The 23,216-nt window shown below is 39.6% G+C and overlaps 1 protein-coding gene across 1 annotated transcript; it reads right to left on the bottom strand.

The window, feature by feature from the left end:
• Positions 1–3,482: 3,482 nt before the first annotated feature.
• On the bottom strand, positions 3,483–22,278 carry LOC137281851 (uncharacterized protein C5orf34 homolog). The gene is made up of 13 exons (XM_067813498.1): positions 22,163–22,278; positions 20,710–20,866; positions 20,142–20,281; positions 18,349–19,354; positions 15,646–15,856; positions 14,706–14,823; positions 13,126–13,217; positions 11,792–11,855; positions 7,833–8,030; positions 6,296–6,432; positions 5,879–5,980; positions 5,087–5,127; positions 3,483–4,462 (listed from the first exon to the last, which is right to left on the bottom strand). The coding sequence occupies exons 2-13, from the start codon at positions 20,855–20,857 to the stop codon at positions 3,945–3,947; spliced, it is 2,775 nt and encodes a 924-aa protein (XP_067669599.1). The 5' UTR covers positions 20,858–20,866; positions 22,163–22,278; the 3' UTR covers positions 3,483–3,944.
• Between the last annotated feature and the right edge of the window lie 938 nt (positions 22,279–23,216).

Below are 23,216 nucleotides of genomic sequence, written 5' to 3'. Positions count from 1 at the left end.
TGTCACCAGTAAAACAGGATTCATTCTCCTTAATGTGAACATGTATCACTGTTTGAAATTTTTTTCTTCAGAGAGATTTGTTTGCAGGTTTTGATTTTTGTTTTTCTGTCAAGTTGACCTTGGTTTTAGAAAGTTCATTTCTTCTTAAACATCTAACACCTTATGGACTGTCGAAAGCTGTTTTTACGAAGCAACCTTAACTCCCATTCATTAACAATGCACCAAGGTTACCTTAGAGACTTGTAATCACCTTAGTGCTTAAAAGGCCCTGCTCACTCTCTTCTGAAAGAAGCCCACCATTCCATGTTCTGGGATTCTTTGTTTGAAAATTTCTTGACCTGAATGGCCTCCTCTCTATATATTCTGGATTTCTGCGGTGTCTGCTATCCAAGTAGATGCTGTTCAAACTAATCTAAAATGAAAATTGCTGCTCCACAAAAGTGAAACGTGATAAAGCTGTTTTTGCTGTTGGACTGTTGTTATTGTATCATAACCACATGATTGTTGTTCAGAGCTGTCATTTAATTTTCTAAAAGGGGCCCAGGATTTTTGTTTTTGGAGAAAGAACTTTGAAGCATATTGTTTTTTCTCTGAAATGAACAAATGTTTTGAATCCATAACATTGTTTTTATGAATGTCCTGCATTTATGAGGGAACAATTCTTACACCTCATCCGTTCATCTGTTTGTCATTTTTTTGTTTCTGAAACAAAACTAGAAGAAAACGTTGAATATTTTTCAACCATAATTAGTAGATATATTAAAGAGGACCTGAAGTGTTGCCCTTGGACTCAATCTAAAAGAGGGTTGGATTTAGTTTCTGTAGCATAACATGAACTGCTCAATATCTACCAACAAAAGTGGGCATACATATCAATCAGCCATCCACCCCAACCCACTTTCACAGCACTGTCACTGTCAATGTTAAAATATGTTGTAGCTATATACTGTAAACAAAAAGTATGGGAACACCCTAAAATTTGATAGTTGTAAACTAACTTTAGATTGTGGTGTAATAGACCTTCAACTTTGTGTGTGCCTAATAGGCACATTAAAGTTATGACATGTTAGGATTTGAAGTGAAGCAACTGATTCAATATTCAATGAGTCTGAGTAAAATGAAACATTGTCAAAAACAGCTAAAAAACAAGAGTGCTGCACCATGTTTGATCATAACGCCCTAACACAACAGCCTAGTGCATGTGGAAGACATACTTCCAATGCAGCTTATGGCAACTGGGCACTGGCAGTTGTGAATCGCTTCCGAAGGGCTCAGAGCACAACATATCTGTCCTGTTGCCTTGATGTTTTTCTGGGTCTTTCAGAGCGAGGTCTGTCCTGTACAGTGGCCTGGAACCTGTCCTTCAGTCTGCTAATGACAGATGGACAGACCTGAGTGAGGTCTGTCCGGTACTCTACCAGTGACCTGGACAGTGTTCGCAATACTTAGAATTTGCCTAGTGGCCATCAGGGTTTGCTGCTGCCTGTAGGCTTATAAATCTACAGGCCCTGAATAAAATCTGCAGGCCCATTGTGTTAAAAGTCAAACCAATAGAAAACAAAAGCAACTGCACTTTATGCAGTTTCACTTTGTTTCTACAAAATCAGTTAGCACTGAGAAACATTTATATTTGCTAAAGACTGGTGTTAACGTTCCTGTGCTAAAAAGCGCTGAAATACAAGGAAGTGAAACTAAGTTATCATAACATGGTAGATCATGGGTGATTTCCAATCATTCATAATGTGGAAAAAAACAAGATTCCACTTGTAAAAAATAAACAGATGATTATTTACTGAAGGCCACAAGGGCCTGCACATATTTGAAACTGCTGGCCAGATACAATAACAACCGGTGCTGAGCCTCCGGGCCTGCGATTATTTTGAACGCTGGCCTGGAACCCGTCCCACAATCTGTGAATGACAGTGGGAGAAGCCTGGAGACGGCGATCAACACTTATAGATTCACCATCCTGTAACCATGCATTGGCCCTACTGCTGTTAAGGGCTCTTAACGGTCTGTATTCTGGCATGGTGAAGAAGTTATGAGGCTTCAATACTGTCTGTAGCTTCTTTTAAAGGAGACATTGCCACAAGTTGCATGGGATGTCTGTCTTTGACATGCACTAGGCTGTTGTGGTTGGGCGTTTGAATCTGACATAGTGCTGGTGTCTTTCACAACACTTGTTCTTTGATATTTCATGTCACTCAACCTCAATGAATATTGAAGTTCTAACATGCTGTTTAAAGTGGCCATTTAGCACACAAAAAGTTGCATTTGTCTTAGAGTATAAATGACCTCACCACATTTGAGTTCATATATGACTGTCAAATTTCAAGGCATTCCCATACTTTTTGTTTGAAGCTCATGTAAACATTACCTGATGATATTGTTTTCCCTTAACAAGATGGCTGCAGACATTTTGCGATGTTTTTGTTTTGTTTTAAAACAAGCAACTGGATAAACACAGTGTTAGATGCCAACCAGTTGTCAGTTTATGCGCACAGTTGATCCTTTTAAATTGAAGAGATAAAAATTGAAACTAAATCTACCAAAGAAAAATCTGTCCTACAGTGATGTTGCCTTTCTATATATGTCAATAAAAAGTCATTGATTTCTTATTTGTGTCATACAGTTTTGTGAGCAGCAGTAGCATCCCTGCTGTTTACACCGTGTGAATGAATCTGCATAATCATTGTAATATTGAAGGGTTTTGATTGGTTCCTTAGATCACAGGACTGGTTACATGTAAAACTTGCCTGCCCCGACAAAAACCTACCTGCCGCAAAATATCTTCATATATGTCTAAATTTTAACCCGAACGTCAGGCAAGTGAATTTCAGAATCTGACAGTCCATGTTGAAAATAACCTATCCCGGACAGTTGAGCAGGCAGGTATTTTGAATGCTACCCTTGGTCATGTACTCAGACATCAGCTGAGACCCACATAGGATGTAACCACTTACCAGTGTATGAAATAAGCCAAAAATCCAGCCAGACATCAGGGTTGGTGACTTCAAAGTGTTAGCAACCAAAAGTGGACTTAACCAGACCAGACAATCCAAAGCAAACGACTCAATTATTTTATAGGTACAATGAATGATTAGAGTCTAAAATATGGTGAAATATGGTAAAGAACATATTATCTAAAATTTTTACCAGACCATCAGTCTGGCTAGCTGTAAACTTAGACCATCCGTCACAATCTGGCACGTCCAGAGTGGTTGGACAGGCCTTATTTCACACATTGATGTCACTATATGTGACTGAGAAGTCCTGTGCCCTTACTTTTGAAACGTTAGTAGCCCGAAGAATTCTTAACCTCGATCATAGCCAACGTGTTTAGAAAAGGCATGTTTGTAAGGCTACAACATTTGGAGAATAATTAGCGTGTAGTAGACCACTTCTGCTTTAGTTATTCATGCTAAAACATTGACAAGGTTCAAGTAGTATCTTTCACAACAAAATGTCAAAAAAGAGCAGACTGGAGTGTTACCTTTTAATTAAATAGGAAACATCACAGCAATTGTGTTTCTTGAAGCATGGCCAACATCTGGACTCATTGGAGCGTCGTTTTAATTACTGCTTGGATTATAGATCTACCAATGAAAGTTCACAATCTTGATCAAATTTTTTCTCTTGCCTGACTGGATGTTGAAGAATAATTCCTACTTTGTAAATAGAGAAGAGAGTAAAAATCAGCAAGACCTATGATTTCCCATAACCCTTTTCTTTCATCTTCAGTACATCTTATTTAAATCTTATTTCAGGAGGGATCAATTTTTGAATAACATGTAGAATTTTTCTTTTGGTGTTTTGTACTCTACCACTGCTATGGCCTTCAAACCAATGTAAACTGTTCACAAATACTCACAAAACCAAGGCTTCAAGATCTGATGTTCATGTCAGCCATAAATAATACTGTATTGTAACCATTTTGTGTCACATCAACCTTTCTTGTCCAGTATGTCATCGATATCTTGTATGAGTTTGTTCGTTTGCAGAAGAGCGTGTCTCACTGAATTAAATCCATCAAACATTTCAATAGTGCGTTTATCACTTGATCCCATTGGATGAAGCTGGTTGCCTGGATACATCATGCTAGGTGGAACATGATTGGATGGTAGTCTAGAGGTCATTGACACTGGAGGAGTGTAACGTACTGCTGGATGACTGTTGCTCATTGGTTGTGGATATATTGCTGAATGCCATGAGCTTGATGCTAACTGGTCTGTGATTGGTTGAGCAGATGTTCGACTATCCATAATAGGACAGAATTGATTCGATGTCACAGATTGTTGAATACTGTTGGGTGCAGATTTCATTCCTTGATACTGTGTTGCATATTCCATGCTGTAACCATGGTTACTTCCCAAAGTGTCAATTGTACCACTGTTCCCTGTTACCATGGATACAGCACCAACCTTACTGGCTGCAGGTTGCAGGATGGTGTTCTCAACAATGTCTGTGTCACGTCAAGGATTTTCATTAATGAGCCAACAGATCTGCACCGTGCACAACACTTAAACTTAATATCACTAATATTAGTGTTGGAAATTGGTCTCACAATTGATGATTGCTTCATTACTAACAGACAATCATCGAAAAAGTTGATTAGTGTCAGTTTTCAGACTTTCTGTGAAGATTGTTTTTGCAGACAAGTATAACATGATGGAACTTGCTACTCAAAAGTGGCAACTAATATGTCATGAACATACACTTCCTGTTGTCTCCAAAAAATATTCAATTATGACTTTTTACTTAATGAAGTGAGTTTTCTAAAAATTACACACATTTTTAGGCTCTGACAACTTTGATGATATGTTCCATCATCAAGTGTTTCAAAGACTATAACAAGAGTTCCAAAATCGTACGTGCTCGATTATAATTTTGAAAAAATGCAATTGATTGCTTGATCATTTGGTCACTGTGACCAATCTTCAATCGTTTCAATTAACTGGAACACCACTAACTAATATTGAATAGTAAAGATATTATCAATAAAAGTCTTACATTTCCATCTACATTATCATAATGATATTAAACTATATGTCATTTTAACTTGCACCCAATATCTCTGTAAAGATACAGTTGAAACAGTTTATCTTCTGAAGCTCCAAGGCTGCTGACCTGAAAATAAATGAGAAACTAAATGATACAACAGTGTGGCTGATAGCTTGAGCAGGAAGCAACAATACAAGGACAGAATGATACACACTCAGCCAAAGTCGTACACTGTAAACATTTGTGCATTACCAATTCTTTATGTATTGCAAAATATCATACAAATTGTGTTCAGAAAACATGAGGGAGAAATGCATGTTTAAATTGCACCACAAACAAGAAAACAGAACAGGAAAAGCTTTATTTCAAGAACTGTGTTCACTGGTTTCATGTGAGCTGCAGCCAATGCACAAGTTCATTATGGTAAACTGACTTATGAGAGTGCAACCATTTTCTGGTCCATCGTGAGTCCAACACCCTCACCAGTTTTTGATGGTTTAATTCATGAATCGGGTTTCCAGTTAATTGACATAATTTTCCGTCTTTTGAGATCCATACAATTACATTTGTCTGATGACAGAAAACTAGTATTTCTTGTGTAATGTCACACAAAGCAACATTCCAGCTGCCCTACAACTGTGTGACAAAATCAAGTCCAGACCAGACAATCAACTGGTTGAGTACAAATTCCTAGGATATGAAGATGTCTGCATTAGCCTGAACCCTTAAAGTCTCCCATTATTTCAAGTTTCTGAAGATAATTTCGACACGGACATGAATCATCAAGTGAGAAACCTGTTTAGATCGTGACACAATGTTACGTAAAATAAGATCTTTCAGTTTTGTTAAGCAATGTTGTGTATCTTCCCTAACTTACCCTTGGGCGTTGACTGTCTGTCCCAGTCTCTCGTAGAAATGCTTCCTGTCCAGAGGGGAAGCATTTACCCATGATGACCACTCCATGGCCTGACTTACATATCTGTAACAGATGACACCAAACGTCTGACTGCACTGGTGACCACAAGATAGTGTCAGACCTTTGAAGCTCACTAATGCATTGCCTAGAATATTTTCAGTAAAAAACTTAAACACAGCAAGACTTCAGCTTTGAATGTGATTAAATGTACAAAATATTTTACATGTACACAATATTGTCCACAACAGTTTCGAGGATTTGCAATTTTCTAAAATATTTCCAGCTTCTACACAGCTAAGTGTCTGGACGTCTGCTACACAGACAAGCATACAGACATCTGCTGCACAGAAAGCCATCTTGTAGTAAAAGCTGACTCACTTGTGGTATGTCCCTGGCTTCAACTTGTTGACTAGGATGTATTTCCCAGATGGTAGCATGAGGCGACAGGTGGTGCTGTCAACTTCGTTGTCAAGTGCAGTGACAGTTGCAACGTTTGGGAGGGAGGAGTTTACACTCTGAAACAGGATGAGAAATACATTCTTGATCAATGACTTTCTACAGTCAGAAACAGTTGCAGGATTAAAAAGCAAGTGAATTTCACGGAGCTTAAAGTGGGAGTAGTTCAGTGTTACACAGCTTTACGCAATATTTAAGCAGTATCATGACAGGAACACCAGAAATTGGCTTCACACATTATACCCATGTGGGAATCAATCGAATCCATGTCTTCTGCATGATGAGCAAACACTTTGACCACTTGGCTACCCTGCCAACTGTAGTATCAACTGCCTTGGTCAAGTATTCTGGTCATAAGGCGATGGCAATAAGATTTTGGGTAAGACACAACTTCAGTCACTGGATTGTGAGGTCTCGACTTATTTACAAGCTGATGTGTAACTGATGTAATTTTTCTGTGCCATTACATCTATTTTCAATGTTTTCATTTAAAACTGGTGAGATCTGGTGGAGACCCCTTTGATCATCACATACAAAGTGGAATTCTTTGTGAAAAGTAATGAAGTTGTACAACTCATCAAATTGTCTGATAAAGCTTGCTTTTTTATATAGAAGTCAAGATTTTCTTGTTTTGATGCCCATATATCTGTACATGAAAAATGTCCATGAAAGAGAAAAATCATCCTCAGTTATCCTCCAAATGTCATTCCAGCCGTGGAATGAAAGGCAAATTTCCATTGTATCTGTCACTAATATACCAAGCTGACGCCAGTAGGACTGTAACGATCACCCAGGTCCAGACCCAGACCTGCCTACCCTACTTGCCATCAGAGTGTATTCATGGTGGCTTAAATGTGTATTTCAAAGTGTGAAAGTTTACAATCTCATAAGGAATACAATATTAATGTATTAATGTCTGCACAGCAATATGTACAATACAGTACTTGGCTCCTTTAGTTGACCTGCTTATTCCTGGGATGGAGGTGTATTTCTCCATAATATCCTATGTCCTGTCTAACCAGAATGAACCCCAATCACATGCATGAAGAACAAGGAAGCACCTCAAAGCAGCGTCCTGTACACAAACCAGACAATCGAGTGATTGATGAAAAATCTGCAGGGATGCACTGTGAATGAATATAGCTCCTGGCTGGCTGCCAAATACCAATGGTTTATGGTATGATTCTCGACATAGTGCTCTTGGGTTTATGCTATGACTGTCCTCACTATGCTGTTGGGTTTATGCTATGACTGTCTGTGGTATGCTACTAGAGTTTATGCTATCACTGTCTGCACAATGCTTTTGGGTATATGCTGTTACAGGCTGTTGTATGCTTTTGGGTTTAAGCTATGACTGGCTATGGTATGAAGTACACATTCTTCAAAAGGCCCATGCTGTGGTTGAGTAACACACCCCTCAAAAGAGGAATACATATTGCACATTCCTCTATAGACGTACCTGCTGACTGTCTGCAGTATGCTGTGCACATTCCTCGATACGCCTGGAGAAGTTGCACACCATGTCCAGGGACGTCCTGTCATCAAACACTACCCGTACCCGACCGTTGGTATGTGCCGTGAAGCGACCCACACCGGGGATGTATGCCTCTTCAAGGATGCTCACTGACAGAGGTTCCTGGACTGTTGTAGGCATCATCTGGTGGAGAAGTGAGTCAGTACATACAGTCAGCAGCACCAATAATGTATATCAAGGCAGCTTGAAATAGAAATTTGATCATCTACTGTCAGAAGCACATATTATGCACATATATTTCTGTATTTAGGATTTTCCCAGACATTGTTTACACATGTAAAAGTTCAAGGGTGAGATTCTACATGTCCTCCAACATGTTTTGTTTTTCAGTAAACGTAATCACCAATGCCGTGTACGAAGCACTGTCTCTGCAGCAGAAAGATTAGTGAAGAATCAATTATCACAAGCATTTGTATAAACAACACACTGTCTCCATGACGCTTATGTCGGCTTGGCACAGGATTTCTCTCATTCATGAGTGCAATGTGACTGAATATCGTGTTCATTATATACAGAAAGAATGCACCCACGTGATCTTCTTTCCCATGCAAGCGCAGACAATCCAAAAAATCACTTTTACTGAAGATCGATGTGAAGAGTCCAGAGAGGGGAGGAGCATTCAGTGTTGGGAGAGAATTACTGCCCCATGGTAAGGCAAGCATTTAAATATCTAAAATATTCAGATTTTAATAAATTTTTAATTTACCATAGGTCTTATGCGTATGGCTTCGACAAGAGGATGGTGGTGTCGGGCTCCAGAGGACCAACCAAACCAAAGGAATAAACCACATGCCATAGGCAACCCTGGGAACTAACTGAAGATGAATGCAGGAAACCCTTGGAACAAGAAACAGATAGTCAGTCACCCATGGAAACCACAGGAACCCCAACCCACTCCACAGTGAGGTTACCTAAAAGACCAAGAGATAAGTAGAGGCAATTACCTAATAGGTGGAAGGATGAGTGAGCTGCTGAGTATCTACCAGAGGTCCAAACAACTGAAGTCGAACGTCTTCCAGTGCCTAGCCTTTCAAATAATGGCTGGAGGAGACCGTCGAAGACTTCCAAAAGCATCCCTCCATAATCACCGGGACTGTACACTTCCTGTGAAGGGCCATGTTGAAAGCCAAAGCTGGAATCTCATGTGGATTATTAGCAGTTGGATGAGGAAGACCCTTTGCGTGGTAAGCGCCCAAGATTGTAGAACGAAGCCACAGCGAAATAGTATTCCTGTTAACTTCCATTTTGGAAGAAGACGAAAAAGGGATAGACAGTCTCTTACGAGACTCTCTCTTGACAGCTGACTTAGCGATGTATAATTTCAAAGCTCGCACTGGACACAGCAGCTGTTCTTCCACATCCCAAGACAGCAGACATAGGTCGAATCGAAAACAACCTATCTGGCTGTCCAGGTAATTGGTGTTTAGCCGCAGTCCCAGAGAAGGCCAAGTGTGCATGACCATGATGAAATTGCTTGAACCATATGCTGGTGTCATTTAAAGTGTGCATCTCACTCACTCTAGCTGCCGTGGCTAATGCTAGTAGAAAATCTTTTCGTGTTTTTGGAGAGATTTTCAAACAACGTCTTGTCCAGAGGTCATGAGGAGCTCCCAGTAGATGTTGAAGCTCTACATTGAGGTCCCAGACTGAGGTCTAACTTAACCTTCTGATCTTCTAACGTAAATGCCTTAAGCATGGCAATCAACTCTGGGACTTTAGAGATCTGTCTGTCAACCTTGACGGCCAGAACTGAGTTTAAAGCAGGTAGGTACATATAGTGCTATCTTTGATGCGCCGAGACTTCCGCAGGAAAAGCAGTAACTCTGCAGCAATCAGAGGGTTGGTGTTGCTCAACACCTAAAGCCAGTGATGCACTGACTGTCTGAAACTCCAAGTTGTTGATGTGCCACTTGTGCTCTGCATTGGACCACAGCCCTGAGGTTGTCTGGCCATTGACATGAGCACCCCAACCAAGGAGCAACACGTCCACGAAGAACTCATGGTCGTGAACAAAGTCTGTTAAACAGGTGCTGATGCAAACGTTCGATTCTATCATCCACCAATGAAGATACAGATGTAAATGTGCCAGCAAGTCATGAAGTACCTTCCCTTGCCATTGGAAAAGGGTAGAGAGATGGTCAATCCTAGACATGTTATCCTCAGTGAAATCCCAAGCAGCCGCTGAAGTCGCGGATGCCAGCACTGATATAGGTTTCAACATCCTCTTTAGCTCAGTATCAACGGCCAACAGCCATGTCTAAACTGTGGATCTTGTACTCATTCTTATGAGATTTGGGAGGCTTAATCGTGGGGCTTAGTGACAATTTGGCAAAATCAGCATCCATTGAGGCAATTTGCATCCGCCACCATAGGATGAGGTGGTAGCAAAAGCTCCAGAGAGAACTTAATAGCTTTGGGGTCGTCAACATCGGCAAACGGCGACAGACAGTCAGGTAGTCTATCTGTTATCCAGTCAAAAACAGCAGGGGAGGAAGCTAAGTACCCCCGTCGTCGACCTTATCAGGCATTTCCTCATTATAATCCAGTGAAACGTACCTTTCTTCGGTATCATCCCATGAAACTGTGAGCGAATTTATACTCTGAGAATTAGCTGCTGACATTGAGCGCGAAGGAGCTAAAGTTGACTGAGTATCCTTGCCAGATCCATAGGAAATAGTAGGCAAACATGACCTGTGATGGCCAGGAGAATACTGAGGCGATCTGGACCAGGACCTCCTATGGTGCTTGGTATGGGTCAGAAACTAGGAACGGCTCTCTGTTAGATGAACGCCGAGGAGAATGTGATCGTGACCTTGAGCAGTGTCCGAAGTCTCTGAGTGTAATGTTTCTTTTCAGCAAAAAAATAAGCCTTAAAGTCCGAAGTCTACAAGGAAGTGCAGTGATGACAACGTTCCAAGGTGGTGTAGGAAAGCGACGTACAGTCAGGACACCACGGGTGATTTGCTGATTTTTGCACCTGGCTGATTCTACAGAACTGTTGTGGCATACACAATAATGCTGTAACACAAAAAAATAGTGAAAGTGTAAACACTATATAAAACCGGGAGCAAAAACCCCCTACAGAAAAAATGAACGTAACAGCACCCCTACGTGAGAACATAAACATGCCCAACAAATGAACACAGTGGAGTGCAAAACAGCCAAGATGGCTGCCCCCACTACATTGAAAAGGCGTGAGAAAACACAGCAAATTATCAAGCAATCAAAGGTAACATTGCAACAAAAAGGTACATAATGTTGAAAGACACAAAGAAGACTACACACATCGTAAGGAACTACTCCAGGAAGAAAATTAACGACACGGGAAGTAGCTCTACGACAAAGTGAAACAACACAAGGTAGCCAGGCATGTTAACTTTAGATAATTCTTGTACACCCAAACGACAAATAAGGGATACAAAAACATACCTACAAAGTATAAACTAACTTTAATAGTGAAACCATTAGGTAATAACTTAAGGAACCAAAATGTCTGAACCATAGGACGCTTGAAGTAAAAGTGATTGTCTGTGCTTGCACAGGAGTGCAGATCGCATCACTTCCATGTCTATACATTCATCGATTCACTAGGTAGCTGTCCATGGGAATGGCGAATCAACAACTGACTGATCTCTCTTTAGCAAAGCTTGAAGTAATATGCATAAGCCCTATGGTGAGGTAAGTTAAAAATTCAGTGCATTAAAATTTCTTTTATGTACTAATTACAGATCGCCCCTAGTACATGAGCGCAATATTTCCTCCCAAAACAAAATGGGTGAACCTACCTTCCACCACTTTGAATAATAATCACCCCCTCTAGCCACAAATAAGGAACAGTCCCTTAGCAGTCTATGAGATTGGATGAGGTCTACATGATGTCCTACCTGCCAGCATGGTTGCTCCTCAGAGTGGGACAACTTGTCTCTTTGTACTGCTTCACACATGAATCTGTTGGAAAATCCATTTCATTAACATAAACCTCCTCTTCATCAGCAAAGGAAATGTTTGAGCTAATTTTACTGCATGTTTGTTTCTCAACACATTATGAATATTAACAATAATGACATCTTTATCTTGAAAAATCTTTTTGGACAAACCGTTTACTTGTTGTAAAGATGAAGAAAAAAAACAAGTCCTATGGATATTCAACATCTTTATTGCTATGAATGTGACGTTATCAAACATAGTTCATTTCTTCAACTACAGTCAGACCTTGTATATCCGAACTTCAGATATCCAAATACCTCGGTTTCCGAACATTCTTCACAAAAAATGGATTTTTCCAATAACACTTTACCTCGTATATCCGAATGTTTGGTTTCTGTATCCGAACAGTCAGTTTTGCTAACGAAACATCAAAATGTGTACAAATTTGCCTCGTATATCCAAACACAAAAGCTGACATCGGCAAGATGTTGGATGTTTACCGCTTATTAACAGTGATCACTGCTTTTACCTTTGTTGTCAGCAAGATATCCAAACACGCAGTCTATCATGTCTGCCCCTTGCCAATTCATTGTATGTCTAGCTAGTTAATTTATTGTTTATTGAAGACATGTATTTATTGCCGAGCGTGTAGGTTAATTAGGGGAGAAACAATTAAAGTTTGACACTGAGTCGAATCATTGATTGGGACAGCAGATCTCTTTCGTGATTGGTTGCTGTTTTTTGCTTCTTGACAATGCGGCGAGTCACAACTGCAAGAATCTTAACCTGACTAATGTTACTCTCCATTTCCTGCCACCGAACACAACCACACACATCCAACCCATGGATGCAGGAATCATACGGCAAACACTGACTTCACACCAGGTGAGATCTCACAACGAAGATCTGATTTATCACTTCAAAAATTCTGGCGACATTACAAATCTGGAACTGTTATTAGAATTTCAAACAGCAAATAATAACTCTGCTGCCCGCCAACAGTCATCAATTAAAGACTTTTACACATGTAGCCGACCACCTAGGTCCTGATTCAGACATTCGAATGATTCGTATATCTGAACAAATTCAATAAAAAACCAAAGTGTTCGGATAAACGAGGTCTGACTGTACTTCATAGGACTACTTTTTGCTCTTTCATCAGATGAATGACATGTTGGGATAACAAGCCACATGTATACATTCAAATGAAACCTGTCATTCTCAGATAAATACTGTGAAACTAATTGTGACGAGATTAGGGATTTCCTCAGATGTTCCATACTACACTCACCTACATGCCCTCTTGAGAACCTTCTCCAGAGAGTACTTGGCAGCAGACATGGGTGGAGGAAGTGCTCGTAAAGAGAAGGTCCTCTCCTCGAGCTGTGGACAGAGAGCATAGGATGCAGTTCAATATTTGGACCTGAGTAATGGATCAGTAATTGAGTGTAATCATAAACCATACCACAAAATATAGCAAGACCAAATACTAACATTAAAGGTCACATGCAACCAAAAAATCAAACATAATTAAAATACAATTATCAATTATTCATGACATATAATATACATTGCTGCTTGTAAAAAATAAATAAACAAAATTATTAGCGTACAATCGCGATTCAAAAGTCCAATATTTTGTGCTTGGGTTTACTTCCCTCGAAACGAAGCCTTCAGGAGACCGAACCCAGTCATAGCAGGTGGGGATGCACTCAAGTGTATCAACAGCTTCCGATTGGCTGGTTCATTTGCTGATACGCTGAGGGCTCATTGTGTGCACAGAAAGATGATCTGTTTGATGAGCATTTTAGAAGTATGGCGAGTCACCAGAAAGTAAGATTCTTTATGGATAACAACTTCTTTTATTGTACTTGATGCGTCGTTTCATTATGGATTCATATATTGTAGTCAAACAAAGTCATATGCACTAGAAGAAGTTGTTATCCACAAAGAATGTATATACAGATGTTGGGTTTTGTAGATACATGTTCTCTGAATTTGTGTTCGATCCAGTTAAAAATCATCTCAGTAGAGATGGTGAACTACTGCGCGGCTGGAATCTGTCATTCGTCCACGTACAAAGCAAGACTTGAAACTGACAAAAAGTTTGCACCAGTTTCCGTCAAATCCAGTCATCCGACAAAAATGGATGTAGTTTGTTTGCAACCCACAGACATAAAAGATGTCATGTATAAAAGTATCACACCTGTCTAATTACATAATGTGGCAGAGACAGGACTTGGGTGCTTAAGTCATAAATCAATTTATTTTGTTTATGGCTTATACCTTATGGCTTTTTTTCAACTTTACAGGTTGAATTGGCATTTTTGATGATTTGTTTCAGTAAGTGCATACCAAAAGGTATCAGAATCGGCAAAGTTTTACGTTGCATGTGACCTTTAAGTTTATTACCATGATCAAGATAATCACAATAATTAATGTTTAGACATGCATGCATGTTGTTTACATTGCAGTTTTTCATCATTAGTTTTTTCTACTTGACTTAACAAACATAAAACTAAAATACTTTCTAAAGTTCAATTTGGCGTTTAATTTTCTATTTTCCCTGGACATGTCACAAGTGAGATTGACTGACTGGCTATTTGATAGAACACTAGCGAGGTTAGTTTTACGTCACTTTCAGAAATATTCCAGCAATAGCATGGCAAGAGACACCAGAAATGAGCTTCACATATTGTGTGGAGTCAAACCTGGGTTGTCAACTTCACAAGCAATGCATTAATCACTAGGCTACCCTACGCCCAAGTACAAATTCTAAAACTGGTCTTTACTAGGGAAATGTCTTCTGATCCAGCATATTGCCTGGATATGGCATATGTTTTTGCGGATTTGATCTGATGCATGGTTTACCTTATTCCCAACAGGAAGGATCTGGGTGTAGAATTGTCCAGATACACCCTGTGAGAGGAAGACACTGCCGTCCCCGGGGTAGATCTCCATAACTTTCAGAGCAGGCAAGTGGATCAGTCTGTACAAGAACATGACACATGTAGACAGTTGACTAGTTTGATTGCAAACAGCTACACAACAGCAGCATTCATACTAAATGGATAGCAAGCATTTAAGAATGACAAGTATGCTGCCTTACACAATACAGATATAGACAATATTATATGACTGCCCATATCAAGCTGTCTTTACGACACGAGTGCCTGTTGAGATTTCCCAAGCGAGAGCGTGGGACATACTAATATTTAGGCACGACTGACATAAGCATAGTATGATATGGCCACTCATTCAATAATCTGTTCATTACTGAAGTCATCAAACTGGGGAAAATCTAGCCAAATCTTCTTTCCAACATAGGCTGGACATCTGCCGCTGACATATGTAGAACACATCACAGAAGAAATGTGATGTCAGGGCACAATGACAAAGTGATATTTTGCCTTGATATGAACCCCAATATTTGCTACCCTCGGAGGTAATACTAAAATATATTGTGACATCGTATGAAAACTCAAGACGTAATAACACACTGGTGTATTGTTTCATCCCTGATGTGAAAAGCAGCGACATATCAAGCCATGTGGTTTGGGGGATGATTTGTAAAGTTGTCTTAATCATGGTAACATTTTTAATGTTTGACTTTTTAATAGAAACAAGTTATTCATTAGAGTGATGAGTAACAATTGAAACTATTGTTTAGTTATTACACACTTTTGGTTTCTGCTGAAAATTATTCTTCAAGTACCACTGATATTACTTTCAGTATTTCTTAATGCTTTGTCAAGGAGTGATTATATTCTCATCCTGCAGTACAATCCATAGCAACCCCAGTTAAGCCTACCTGTATATAATCCCATCCACCATCACCACTTTGAGTCGACCAGGGTTGAATCTGTCCAGGTCACCCTGATGGGCATCAACAGGTGCCCACTTGTGACGGTGTGGGGCGTGGCAGGTGAGGGGGATCGGGTGAGGGAGGGAGGACATGATGGTTTGTTTCTTGTCAATCTTCAATGGGAGGCGACTTGGGGGTAGCTGACTGTTGTCTTCATCTGCAAGTAACACTCCACTGATCTTTATGCTGGATTCAGTGAGTTATTTTTTATTTTTTAACAAAAGTTTGAATACAGAACATAACATTGTAGAACAAAACCCCCTGTGGATAAAAAAAAATAGAAAAAAAAAGAACCCCTTTGGGAAAACACCCTTATGGACAAAAAACCCTCATGAGGATCTTAATTGAGATTATCAGTGACAGGGATTAACAGGCTTCAATGATTAACTGTGTTTTGTTGTAAAAGACAAATAATTTGAATGACAACTTCTTGTTTGTTGTACATGGCACAACGTTTCTGGACTCAAAATGCATGTGATGTTGGCTAGGTGTTCATAATGTATGAGATGTCGGCTAAATAAAATATTTTAATAATGAACAATCTTAATTATTTATTTGCAGCTTTGGGGCTTTTGTCCTATATGATAGGTTTTTTTTTGTCCTAATGGGGTTTTTGTCCGTATTGCTTTTGTTCAAAGAGCGATTTCGTAGCAAAGCATTTTTTATTTTAATAACTCAGCAAAATTAAGTGAAAATAAGTGAAATATATATTGAATATGTTTTGTTGTTTTTTTTTAAAAAAAAAACTGCCCACAAACTGCTTATTTAATCAACAAACAAAAAAATGTAAACCAAAAATTAGTGCCAACCTTGATGCAAAATACAATACAACCATTGACAATTCTTAATCAATCAGTGTTAAGCAGTGGAATACATGAATGAGACATCTGACCAACGAATTCCCATCGTTTGTCACTGAAGTCCCCAACTGACTTCATACATTTTCAGTGTGGCTGTGGTGTAGCCTAATGGTTAAAGCATTTGCATGTCACGCTAAAGCCCCGTTTCAAATCCCCACATGGGTACAATGTGTGAAGCTCATTTCTGGTGTCCCCAGCCGTGATGTTGCTGAGATACTGCTAAAAGTGGTGTAAAACCATATTCACTCACTCACATTTTGAGCAACTGTCCCCTGACATGGCACATCCCCTGACAGCATGCTTTCTACCGAAACAAAACGAAATCTGACCAGTTCAGTAACCAAGTTCACTGATGCAAGTGTTTGTGTATGTTGCATGAGATTCATGCACTACAATCCACCATTTTCAGGTGGTGCATTCGTACAAATATTTTCAAATGTTTTTGGATCTCTTCAAGTGCTTCAGTCCAACCAATCAGGAAGTGCATTAGACCATTAATCGGTGACATCCACAGAGTTGTATCATGAGGAACTGTGAATGTGAGTGAGTAAGTGAGTTTAGATTTACCATACTCAGCAGTATTCCAGCCATATGGCAGCAGTCTGCAAATAATCGAGCCTGGACCTGACAATCCAGTGATCAACTACGTGAGCATCGATCTGCACATTTGGGACCCAATGACGTGTCAACCAAGTCACCAAGTCTGACAACCCAATCCTGTTAGTCACCTCTTACGACAAGCAGTCACCTTTCATTGGAAGCATGGGTTGCTGAAGGCCTTTTCTACCCCAAACCTTTATGGGTCAACAGTAAATGTATGATAATATGATAACACATTGTAACCACATCCTGTGTGTTGTTTAAAGAGTCAACAAATGTTCCACCACTATGACAATGGCCTGTAAACAAATGAGTCTAGATAAGACAAATATATGACTGACATTATGAGCAACAATCCAATCAGTTACAATTATATGCCATCTACAAAATATTATTGCCTGACACCATACATTGCACAGGATGTATTTTAACCAAGTTGGACTACATGTGGTGACCCGTTGGACTACATATGGTGACCATGCAACCCATGTATGCTATAAAGGCAACTATGTTTGTTGTATGAGGTGACTAACCAGATCAGATGGTCTGGCTCGCTGACTTGGTTGACACTTGTCTTTGGTTCCCTATTGCACAGATCAATGCTCATGTTGTTGATCACTGGATTATTTACAGACCACCACCATATAGCTGGAATATTGCTGAGAGTGGCGTAAACCCCAACTCCCTCACTCACTCACATATATGGTTTTCATTTCAGGGCTAACATAGGGGAGCAGGTCAGTTTTATGCTGCTCTCAGCAAAATTCCAGCAATATCATGGTGGAATGAACCAGAAATGTGCCACACACATCGTGCCCATGTGGAGAATTGGCATGATGAGAGGACACTTTAACCACTAGGCTACTCCACTGCCCTGGGCCAAACATAGGTACATCCCTTGGATGGGATTAACAAGACGATTAAACCAAACTTGCTGACTTACTAATTTTAGGAAGATTATAATGGTGAAAACTAACTTCCAATCTATTTAGCTGCCTCTTTATAGGCATCAGGGCACTGATAAATTGCTGACAGAACTTTGACTAATAATTTGTAAGATCTAAATCAGTCACATTAAACAGAGGAACACAACAAGTAAAGTAAATAGATTAAAAAAGGCGCTCATCATTCAGATTTTTATTTATATTTTTATTCATGTGTATCAATTACACACTCTACATCTACTTACCCATTTGTCTCTCAGACGATTTCTCCTCAGCAAGTTTCAGTGGATGACGCCAGTGATTGGGACACTCGTTACAGGATATGTGTCTGGTGACCCATGTGTACAGCTGACGGCAGGCTGGTCTCTCTGCACTGCTGTTGGCAGACATTACACTTTTCTCTCTCTCCTCTGAGGAATTACTTATGTTTCGATTCATGCTGTGATCCCCTGTACTGTTTCCAGCACTGTTTGACAATTGTCCAGCATTGTGTCCACTGTTTTGTCCTTGTAATACTGGCGAGGCTGATCGTTGTTCCAAGGAGAGTGCGTGATGTCCAACAGTGACATCGACATCGATGGTTGTGCACAGCCCTTCCGATGAGATCTTGCTGATGCTGGAGATGTCGTGAGTGGCAGGTGATGTCTCAGTGCTCCCTGCACCGTAGCGCCGAAACATAGACGTACGACCAAATGGCATGACAGCTTTGTTCCCTCCCCCTGGGTCTCCCTCATCAGCGAAGTTAGTTGGTGTGGAAATACGAGTGTATGCTGGGTCAACTCGATCCTGTTTTATCTTCTCCTTGTCTGTGGCTACATCAACAGATTCAACTGTCTTCAGATCTGACTCATTACTCATTTCTGTGGTGGGACCAGATTGGCCAGTATCAAGTGGGGCCATCTTACCAACCCCGCTACACTCTGACTCATCACCTTTGAGACACCCAGATGTCTTGCTCAATGTTTGATTACTTCCTGCTGAAATCAGTTCCTGAGAGTCATCACTGCTCTTGTTCTGAGATGAATTGCAAGACACTGACCGTCTGGATGAAGATGCACTCTTATTTTTCACTGGATCTTGGCTTATTTTTGACAGATAGCAAACAGTAAAGTCACGTTTGTGTTGTGACAAAGACAGACTGGCAAACTCGTCGATGGAAAAGATGCGGGTGCTGCCATCTGGGAGGTGCTCTGCCCGGGATTTGTCACCAGTCTTGGGCCAGGCTACCTCCTTGATGTCTGTATACAAAGGCTGAGGAAGGAAACAAAACAATCCTTTGTCATCTAGATCACTAGCCTACTCAGTGTAATCACTCACTGTTTGGTTTCATTTTCCAAATAATGAATTCCATAATCTCAGTGATTCTTGAATTACAATAAATATGTCTAAAAAATTCTGGAAAATTACCAACTTAATGCATGTCTCCGAAATCTGACAACTGATAAAATTCCCACCTTGTTGTTTGGGGCTATATTTGCTTCATGGTAAACAGAGTAAAACATAGAAATAAAGTGTGTTTGTCGTTCGGGTATTGCCCTTTGAACAGAGTGAGTGAGTTTAGTTTTATGCTGCACTCAGCAATATTCCAGCTATATGGCAGCAGTCTGTAAATAAGCAAGTCTGGACCAGAAAATCCAGTGATCAACAGCATGAGCATCTGATGACATGTTAACCAAGTCAGCGAGTCTGGCCACCCAATCCCAATTAGTCGAATCTTATGATAAGCACAGTCGCCTTTTATTGCAAGCATCGGTTGCTGAAGCCTATTCCACCCTAAACCTTCACAGGTCATTGTCCTTTGAATATTAACAAGAAACAATACCATAGAAGCTATTATTTTGTTAAGAATCAGTTGTTTCTCACTCAAGTATGATAAATCTCAAAGTGAGTGAGTGAGTTTAGTTTTACACAGCACTCAGCAATGTTACAGCTATATGGTGGTGGTCTGTATATAATCATGTCTGGATCAGACAATCCAGTGATCAACAGCATGAACAAGATGAATCTTAAAAGTACCACCAACACTACTGGAGCTTACCACCACGTCATCCTTGACCAGCAGATCATCACACAAATATGGTCGGTCAGCAAATCGATTTCGGAAGTCCAGGGCCTGGAGCACTTTCTGCCTGTACTCACTGGTCACATACCGACATCGCTGCTGTATCTTTCGCAAACCTAAAACATTTATGCTGGCAATAATTTTTTAAATGTACACACAAAGAATGAGCAAGTGAACTGGTTTAGTTTTATGTCGCTTTTAGCAATATTCCAGCAATATCACTGCAGGGGACACAAATGGGCTTCACACATAATACCCATGTGGGAATTGAACCCAAGGTCTCGGGCTGCTGAGAAAACATATTAATTGCATGGCTACCCAACCACCATAGGAAAGAATGGAGGGGAAACAAGAAATGGGCTTCACACACTGAACCTATGTGGGGAATCGAACCCTGGTCATGGTAACACACTTTAACCACTAAAAAGTGACTCCAGTTCCTCTAATTTGTTCTAAATTATAATGTTTTAAGGGTAGCAGAATCTGAAAAGCTGTTAAATCAGGTGTTTCACTGTGACTATAACTAACTATATCTCTACTCTACCTGTTACAGGGTGTTGTTCTGCCTCTGGTCTGTCATGATGTAACACACTAGCTCCACACGGCGACAGCTGCAGACTTGATCCATCACAGTAACGAACCTCCACTGCATTGTTGGTGTAGAGCACCATCAGTGATGGTGTGGAGGACATCGCTGGTACCTGTCAGCAGTTTCAAACAAGTTAGCATTTTCAAATATGTCAACAATTGTACATTCATATGGGAATGTTTAATGGGAGTTTAATATGGTGACAAGGCAACTGGTAGTTTCCCAAGTGAATCAATTGTGTGCCTATTCCAACTTCATACATTCAGTCAGTTATTTAAAAAGTAATGTTAATTCATATTCCATAGAGGTAAACAGAGCTAAATATACAGGGATTTACTGGACACAATTTCCTGCATCCTATACAGATAAATTGACGATGGATGCAACAAAATTTATTAGTGCATCCAGAGAGATGCAGAAAAAATCCAAATACTTATTGTAAAATATCAATCAAGTAACAATAAGTCGTCACTGAGTTTGCTACTAGCCGGGTTATGGTATCATTTGCAATTCACTTCCTGTAACAAATAATGAGATGATCACAATACACAAGACAATAACCATATTCATAATAGAAGTGTCCGGGACCCCCATTTTGGTGTCCAGGACACACAATTGGACATAATAGACACACAGCAAACACGCTGTAAGTGTCTAGCAAGGCACAATGATATTCACCAAACCAAATTCTTGACAAGAAATGTATAAAAGTCAAACCTGTATAGTAATGATCAAGTCATCTTATGACATCACTGAATGTTTATTTCATTTAGAGTGCACATGAAATATATTGGGTTCAGGAAATCACAATTTTGCAAACTGAGATGTCACTGAAAGTCTCTGAAGAAGGCATTAGTGACTGAAAACAGGTGCAACTACCCTATAAGAAAGCAATAACAAGTATTTATGTAATTATAATATTTTTATATTTTACAAATATTATTTGTTATTAACATACATCATTGAACAATGTGCATGTCATGATTTAACCTGGTATCATGACCGGAAGTCAGCTATGTTTTAACTCTGTACAGTCCTATAAAAAATCTTCACACAAGGCAAAGAATAGCATTACGGTGATACCTGGACATTAATAGACTCAACTCAATGATATGACACGTAATGTTTATTAGAGAGTATATCTTGGGTATGTTGAAAATACCTTGTGGAAACTAAGCAGTTTTATAATTTGCTGCATTAAAGCATGACAATATACGACAACATTAACAAGCAATATTAACTTTGAAGCAATGTTGACATTTAGATACTATTCTACCCTGATTATCTCCCTTGACAATGGTAATTTATCCCCGCCATTAACTTGGCATATCACTAAGGTGTCAACATTACTCGCACCATTCTAACGTATGCTCATTACTCACATTAATACAGACGTAAAAAAAATTACCTATATGCTTATTTTCACATCACATTTGTTGTTTCCGCCATTTTTCGATTCGACAAGACTAAACATGAAAGACCAATCATTTTGAGAGCCTGTTCAAGGGACGTCACTCCATATATGGTTCACAGCAAATGCTTCTTGAAGTTGTGCATCCACAGACCTCAAATTTTGGTTCGATTCCAGGTTTTGGATTTTTTCCTTCTTCAAATAACCGTCAATCATACCAAAGGATAAGCACTGCATGTAAGTGACATTTGTACCGTGCGTCTGTCCTTCTGGCCGCTGTGTCAAAAACTGTATATACAGTGGGCGCTTAACGGTTTGTGCTGTGGCATGTAGAAGATATTGTGAAGCTGTATATTTTTTAAAGGCCACGTTGCCACAAGCTGCTTGGGAAATCTGTCTTCCACATACAACAGTGTGTTGTGTTTACTGTTTTGGTGTTTGAATTAAACACAGTGTCGGTGTGTTTCAGCACGCTTGTTTTTCACTGTCTTTTGACAATGTTTCATTTTACTCAAACGCTAAGAATATTGAATCAGTTGCTTCACTTCAAGTCCTAAGATGTTGATTAAAATGCCCATTCAGGACACAAAAAGGCTGCATTCACCTTTGAAGTATGAATGACCAAACTACGTTTAAGTGTATATATGACTATCGAATTTTAGGGTGTTCCCATACTTTTTGTTTGTAGTATATATAATATATTATTGATAATATGCCATAATTATTGTCACACGATTGCCAAGTTCTTAAATTATTAGAATGTTAGATGATACTTTGTACATATTTTAAACATACGTTACTGACTAAAAAGGAGTGAGTGAGTTTAGTTTTGTGCCTCACTCAGCAATATCGCAGCTATATGGCGGAGGGATTAAGAAGGAAGTTATTATTAGAATTAAGAAGTAAAATATTTTAGAAATACATATGTATGAATGAAATGAACATGAACGTCTTGTGGTTGTTGCCTTCCTCTGGGATTAAGGTTCTTGTATAAACACCCGAACGCATTGTTGCAAATGTCTACTCATTTCTCACGAAGTCGAAAACGAAA

The sequence above is a fragment of the Haliotis asinina genome, chromosome 4 (genome assembly GCF_037392515.1).
Source record: "Haliotis asinina isolate JCU_RB_2024 chromosome 4, JCU_Hal_asi_v2, whole genome shotgun sequence".
Taxonomy (NCBI): domain Eukaryota; kingdom Metazoa; phylum Mollusca; class Gastropoda; order Lepetellida; family Haliotidae; genus Haliotis; species Haliotis asinina.
The sequence above is the reverse complement of the archived record's forward strand: the minus strand, read 5'-3'. Positions and strand labels throughout refer to the sequence as shown.

Coding starts and splice junctions, on each gene's coding strand:
- LOC137281851 (XM_067813498.1), bottom strand. CDS start 20,857: ATGTCCTCCACACCATCACTGATGGTGCTCTACACCAACAATGCAGTG. Junction 19,355..20,141: donor TGGTCAAGGATGACGTGGTG/GTAAGCTCCAGT, acceptor TTCCTTCCTCAG/CCTTTGTATACAGACATCAA. Junction 8,031..11,791: donor AGGAGCAACCATGCTGGCAG/GTAGGACATCAT, acceptor CTTCTCCACCAG/ATGATGCCTACAACAGTCCA.